The sequence below is a fragment of the Hyla sarda genome, chromosome 4 (genome assembly GCF_029499605.1).
Source record: "Hyla sarda isolate aHylSar1 chromosome 4, aHylSar1.hap1, whole genome shotgun sequence".
NCBI classification, from domain to species: domain Eukaryota; kingdom Metazoa; phylum Chordata; class Amphibia; order Anura; family Hylidae; genus Hyla; species Hyla sarda.
In genome coordinates, this window is record NC_079192.1 from 413,459,661 (window position 1) to 413,467,007 (window position 7,347).

Here is a 7,347-nt window from a genome sequence, read left to right on the forward strand (position 1 = left end):
TGCCGCCGATCACCGCAGCCGATCGTCGCCTGTGCCAATAGGTAAGTGAACCTTCGGCGCAGGTCCCTCGGTTTCCCCATTCTGCCCCACCTATTGTCAGTGGGCAGAACGGAAAAACCGAAAGTTAACCCCCCCACCCCCGCCCCCGATCTGCTATTGGTCGTCACTTCCAGATGACCAACAGCAGGGATAGGAGGGGTGGCACCCCTGCCACCTCACTCCTATCCCTTCGGGGGGATCATGGTTGTCTTGGACAACCCCGATCCCCCTAATTTACCGGGTCACCGTAGACCCGTATGACCCAGAATAGCCGCAAATCGCCAGTGTAAATTCGACCGGCGATTTGCGGCGATCGCCAAAATGGGGGGGTCTGGGCATTGGTATGGGATGCCTGCTGAATGATTTCAGCAGTCATCCTGGTCCGATCACCACCCGGCGAGCGGCGGTGATCAGAAATGCGGAGGGCGTACAGGTACGCCCTCCGTCCTTAAGGGACGGGATGCGAGAGCGTATCCATACACCCTCCGTCCCCAACGGGTTAAAGAATGTAAAGAAAAAAATAACAAAAAGTAATTATATAAAAACCCATTCCCTTAATGAAAATAAAATCATCCTTATTTTCTGTTTTTTACAACAAAATTAAATAAACATATTTGTTATAGTCGCGTGTGGCTGTCTAAACTATTAAAATATAACTTTTTTAATCCCGCACAATAAAACAGAGTAAACGTAAAAAAACAAGCAAACACTGAAAAATACTGATTTTTTTATCACATCATATATCAGAACAAAATAAAAAATTATCAAAAAGGCCCTTCAAAACAAAGAGGATGCCAATAAAAGCAAGAGATCACTGCAACAAAAAACTAGCTCTCATAAATCCCCATATTCAGACAAATAAAATTAGAGGAGTCAGAAAAGGGCAATTTTAGGCATTTTGATTTTGTTAAGGAAAAATCTACTTACTTACATAATAGAAATACTATATGAATTAGGTATTGTTTTAATTGTATTGACCACAGAATAAAGAGAAAATAACATTTTTACCATAAAGTACACTGCTTAAAAGCCAAAGCACCCAAAATTTTCAAAATTGCAGTTTCTTATGAATCCCCCCCCCCCTAATAATATTTGTTTGGTTGCTCCGTATATTTCATGGTAAAATGAAAGCTGTCATTTCAAAGAACGATTAGTCACGCAAAAAACAAGCCCTCATATGGGTCTATGGATGGAAAAATTAAAGAAAGAGTTATGGCTCTTAGAAGGTGTGGAGAAAAATAAAACACAAAAGTTGAAATTTCCTCTGTGCCTGATGACAGGCGATACAGGGGCTGGAGCATTGTGCTCCGGCCCCTGTATCGCCCATCATCAGACACAGAGCGAGTTCGCTCTGAGCAGTGATGACGGTGGGGTGCAGCAGGAGGATCCCCAGCAATCCTTTGGATAGGGGATAAGATGTTAAGGGTTAATATTATTAAGTCATAAATAATCCTCTAAACACCTGATTACCCCAATATATAGATGTGTCATCAATGAGACCATGTGATCTAGTCATAAGGACGTCTGCCATATAGGAATTATCACCTGTAGCCCCGCCTTCTCATTCATCCCATTGGCTAAATAATCCACCAATCAGAATTTTGGTTTCTCTCAGCAGTTTCTAAGGTTATGATGGTTTCTTCCAGTTTCTACCTCCCCCTAATATCTTTATAGGACCTTCCCATATTAATATTAAAGCATGAAGGGGCTCGGTGAAGGTGGTGGTGAAGGTGTGTAAGTGTCTGATGGAGTCACACAGCTCATAAAAGGACAGCTGCCCGGCCCCATAATCCAGATATATCCTTACTTTATCACTGGAGATCTTGTAAGGTAACTGGATCTTTTTTCTGTCATGTTTCACTGAATACTCTTCATCATACCTCTCCAAACCCCAGGACTTGTTATTATCTCCAATTGATGACTGATCTCCCCTCCTGTCTATACTGGGATAACACATCCCCACAATCCAATCCCCTGATTTACTGCTCTCCACATCCCAGTAATGTCGTCCTGAGGTAAATCTCCTTCTGCTCATCACCTGAGAATATTTCTGGAATCTCTCTGCTGTTTCTGGACGATTCTGTTTCTTTACTGTCCATGTTGCAGTTTTCAGGTCGTCTGATATATGGAGAGTATTATGAGCCGTGTTTACATCCAGTAATATATTTGTAGGATCCTCCACAGAGAACCTTATACCTGATATTATGTCACATAATGTGTGGAATGTGTCTGAGATCACAGTCATATCCAGATCATCTACATCATGGGGCTGTTGATCATGTCCCCCTGTGTCCTCATCCCCTCCCCCCTCCTCAGGATCACACAAGTCACCTGTGTCTGGTTCCTGTAAGACAGTCAGTGGATCCGTCATGTTACACAGCTCCTCAATGTGTCTCATCTTCGTGGACAGCTCGTCCTTCTTTATTTCCAGCTGATGGATCAGAGCAGACAGTGACAGTGACTCTTCCTTTTCCTGCCTGGAGATCTCACTCAGGACCTTCTTCTCCAGGTCGTCCAGCCGTCGCCTCATGTCTAGAAACAGGGCAGTGACTCTCTCCGCTTCTCCAGATGATTTCTCTTGAGCTTTTCTTCTGTGCTCCTCCAGACTCTGGACTCTTTTCTCAGTCTCCCCTCTTTTTGTGATCAGCTTCTGGAGAACATTTCTCAGTTTCTTCTTCTTGTTTTTAGAGGCCTGATCTAGTGACTCCATCTTATGTCCATTGTGTTCACCAATCAGACAGCAGGACCTACAGATACAAGCAGCATCCTCATTGCAGTAATATTCCAGGACCTTCTTATGGACAGAACATTTCCTGTTCTCCAGAGAAGTTCTGGGCTCAGACAAGACGTGTTCTGGTGACTTGTTGTGAGTTCTTAGATGTTTATCACACAGAGAAGCCTCACAGTGCAGACAGGACTTCACAGCAGGGACAGGAGAGTCCACACAGTAAGTGCAGAAGATCCCGGTTTCTGTCGGTGTTGGATGAGTAACCAGGAAGTTCTCCATTATTTTCCTCAGAACGATGTTCCTGATCAATGCCGGCCGCTGTGTAAACCTTTTTCTGCATTCAGGACAGGAATAAACTCCACACTGGTCCTGTGCATCCAGTGCATGATCAATACAGACCCGGCAGAAGTTGTGTCCACATCTCAGCATTACAGGATCTGTATAAGTGTTCAGACAGATGGAACAGTCCAGTTCGTCTCTCAGAGCAGAAGATGCCATGGCTAACAGGAGGAGAGAAAGGAAACAACAGCTCTCTCCTGCTCAGAAACCAGAGGGCGGGTTTACACTTGTCTCCACAGGGCGGGGCAGCACAGGATCAGTCACTATTAACCTGTTCGTGGACACTTGTCATAGTAATATATTCTATCTGCTGGAGGTTTAGGGCCTACATTGTGATCACATCTAAAGAGCCGAGTTGTTACTTGTAGTTAATTTTCTTATAGTACCAGTCAGGAATATTCAGCACTAAATAAGGGAAACTCTGAAATATAAGATCATTATCACATTAAAAAACATTCACCACTATGCATCTGGGAAACTTGTACATCCCAACTGCTTTTTTTCTCTTTTTGAACAATCTTTTGGAATAAAACCATTTCCTTTAGAGATGAGGGTTAGATTCATTCAGGGTCGAGGGACATAGGGAAATCGGGCAGAATGAGTGGTTTGGAAAGAAGGGACCAATTTCAGTTTTGCTGTCTTCCGAATGTAAAAAGAAGTAACCGGTCATCATTTTATGGTCACGGTGATGGCATGTGATGTGGGAAAGAAAACATTTTTACTGTATTTCTTTTTAATGTCCTACACCAAATATCATAAATGATATAAATCCCAATTGTGAGGTTGTAAGTTTATTCTACTGGTTGTAACTCTTGTGTATTTTTTATAAACCTTTAGAGTGGGGCTCAAATAATCCTTATAATAAATTTTATATATTGTAAAATGTCTGTGTTGTTTTTAGAAAGTGACAATTTTTTAAAATGATTGATTTTTTATTTATCCTATAGTGGAATTTTTTGTTTAGACTTTTTAGCTATAGAGTACTGGCATATAGAGAATCTTTTAATATCAGCCACCCTTTTGGGTGAACAGGTAGGTATCGGTATATCGTTCCTCCCGGTAATGTACAAGCACTGGACTGAATGGGTAAGCGGTGGTTAACTCAGCTTGCCTACTGACTTATGAGCTGTTCTCCTTTAAATTCTAGGCTCCAGCAGGTCTGCTCCCCAAACCGCCCCCCCCCCTCCCCTTTGCTGCTGTTCTGGTTGGGAGGGGGTGAGAGTTAGGAGCTCAGCCAATGAAGGGCTGCAACTGTTTTCCTGGGCTGCTGTTTTTTTCCCCTCCTCCTCTCTTATATATAAACCCCCTCTGAGGTGATTTGCACTCCCTGTATGGGACCTGGAGGTTTTGTCCCTCCCTCCCTGTTTGTTTGTTTTATTTTTTGTTGTTTGTCTTCGGCTGGAATTCCGAAAAATGCCAATTCTGCCCCATGATGTTTTTTGGCAAGATGTTAGCTGTAAATCAATGAAAAAAAACGCAAAATAATTTTTCCACTTTGCATTTTTCAGTTTGGCGTTTTTTTTTTAAATCCTTTTGGCATTTTTTACTCTTTTTCAGCTCCCTGGCGGTTTTGCAAAATTGCAGCATGTTGAGCCTATGGTGTTTTTTCCCCTGAAATCGTGGTGTTTTGCTCCCAAAGAAGTCTGTGAGAGTAAAAAAAAAATGCCAAGAAAAACGCCATGTGGGTTTTAACTTTGGCGTTTTTGCAGGCGGTTTTTATTCTTTTTTGGACTATTCCAAAAAAGTGATGGAGATACCTTTTTTTAATAAAATTTCGTAGGGTACCATTAAAAAAAAATAATAAAAAAAGATACAGTAGGGATGGAAAAAATTGTATTTAAAGAAATGTATCTTTTATTACATAATTTTTTTACATTTTTTAAACAGGGATCAATTTATGCGTGCAGGCAGGGCACTAAAAATGTAGCCGACAATAATAAAAATGTAGTGTATTTGTTTTTCACTTTTTATAATTTTTTTTACATTTTTTAGGTAGTACTACCACTCCCAGCATGGAACACACTGTTCCATGATGGCAGTAGTAGTACCTGTACTAATTGACAGATCGCCCCGGGTCTGTTGCGATCCTTCTGTATAATTTATAGATGCGGCCGGCTGCTCTTCTATGGTCCCCTGCACTGCCGTATATATACACACCTATTCATATTTCGCACAGAGAGCTGTGATTGGCCAGATGGTTCCAGCCAAACACAACTCTCTGTGGGAAATCTGAATTGGTGTATATATACGTCAGTGCAGGGGACTAAGAAGAGCGGCCGGCCGCATCTATACATTATACAGGAGGATCACAGCGGGTGTCAGAAGAGACTCGCTGCGATCTGTCTATTAATGCAGGTACTACAGCTCCCAGCATGGAGCAAAGTGTGCTCCATGTTGTGAGTAGTAGTACCTGCAGCTAAGGACAGATCACAGCAGGTGTCACTCCTGACACCCGATGCGATCGTCCTATCTATTGCAGAGATGCGGAGCGGCTCTCTACAGCGCTCCGCATCTATGCACTATACTCCGACCGCCCACTTACTCATTCATATTTCCCTCTGAGAGCAGTGATTGGCTGCCACCCTCAGCCAATCCCCACTCTGGGCGGAAAATATTAATGAGTGATATGAATTTCTATTCACATCACTGGCCGGCCGGAGTACAGAGCAGACATGTGAGCGCTGTATAGAGTCGCTCCGCATCTCTGCTATATTATGGACGATCGCATCTGGTGTCAGGAGTGACACCCGGGGCGATATGTCTATTAGTACAGGTACTACTACTCCCATCATGGAACAGTCTGTTCCATGCTGGGAGTATTAGTACTACCTAAAAAAAATTAAAAATAGAGAGAAAAAAGTTAAACACACACACTTTATTAAAATTTTATAAAAATTCTGCTAAATACATTTTTTCCTATCTCTACTGCATCCTTTTTTTTTGGTACCCAACAAATTTTGAAATAAATTTCAAAAATATGCCATTTCCACTCAAATGCAAAAACGTCAGGAAATTGCCCTCCCGTTTTTTCTGGTGTTTTTTTCTGTGGATCCTAGCCTTCTCGTTGCAGCTGGTTCGTTGTTCGTGGTCAGTCTGGTCCTGCACCTGTGCACCGGAAAAATGGTGTGGCAGCACCGCCAAGCTTTGACCAAGTTTTAAGTGCCTTGTTAATTATATTTTGTTTATATTTATAAAAAAAAGAATTAATAAATGCTGTGGCCTACCCCCACCCATTTAAGAAAAGTTAATATGCTGTCTGGCCTTTTTATTCATAAGGGGAGGGGCCTAGGTTATTGTAGTTAAAAAATGGGAATTTTAGACTCATCAGTCATGAAGAAAGAGACTGGTTGTGTTTCATGTGCTGAATATTACTTAGAATTGTGAAGTCAACTGAAGACAAGACAAATACACACTCACCAATATTGTTATGCTTTATACACAACAACCTTGAAAGCCTCTGCATATATGGAGAATGCGGCCTTCCCCCTTCCATGTCTGATTGAACTCGGGGAAGTAATGGTAAAACAATCCAGGAATGCCAGAGGAAGAACAATGGGAATCAACCTGCGATGGTCTCCAGAATTCTAATGTATTTGTGGATGATATGTGCTAGTCATGAGCTACTGGCTAAAAAAATTATACGTTTTATTTCAATAAAGGACAACGTGTTTCGTACTGAGAATTCCGCACTATGTCTGGTCTGTGTCCTGTATAATCAAAATAACAGACAGAATGATATCAGTATTGGTGACTGGGATTGTTTAGACACGGATGAATGTTAAAGGAGAACTGCAGAGCACAACAATTTCTTTTCACATACAGCAAAAACAAAAGTTATATAATTTTCCCATATACTTGCATTTACTTTACTTCACTGTTCATCTGTAATTCCTTCCTGAGCTGAGTACAGGAAGCTCAGTAGTTATTTCATTTAGCGTTACTTTCGAGCCCATAGAGCAGCATTAGGCAGCCATCTTAGGCTTGAAACGTCACTATTGCCCACAATGCAACAGGAGGGTTTTCTTCCTCCTGTCCCAGCTTTACGAGCCGCCCCTTATAAATATGCATTAGCTCATTATACAGTTAGCCCGGATAGGCTGAGCTTTGCAGCTAGTATAGCACATACAGTGGTCTAAAAAAATTGTTTCCCCAGCGGTGGCAAAACTATAACTCCCAGCTTGCCCAGACAGCCAAAGGCTGTCCGAGCATGCTGGGAGTTGTAGTTTTGCCACTGCTGGAGA

The 7,347-nt window shown here is 42.0% G+C and overlaps 1 protein-coding gene across 1 annotated transcript; it reads right to left on the reverse strand.

Annotated features, from left to right (window-relative positions):
- Positions 1–609: 609 nt before the first annotated feature.
- Positions 610–7,146, reverse strand: LOC130267677 (E3 ubiquitin/ISG15 ligase TRIM25-like). Its single transcript, XM_056517756.1, has 2 exons — positions 6,524–7,146; positions 610–3,527 (listed from the first exon to the last, which is right to left on the reverse strand). Exon 2 carries the CDS (start codon positions 3,263–3,265, stop codon positions 1,667–1,669), a length of 1,599 nt encoding a protein of 532 aa, XP_056373731.1. The 5' UTR covers positions 3,266–3,527; positions 6,524–7,146; the 3' UTR covers positions 610–1,666.
- Between the last annotated feature and the right edge of the window lie 201 nt (positions 7,147–7,347).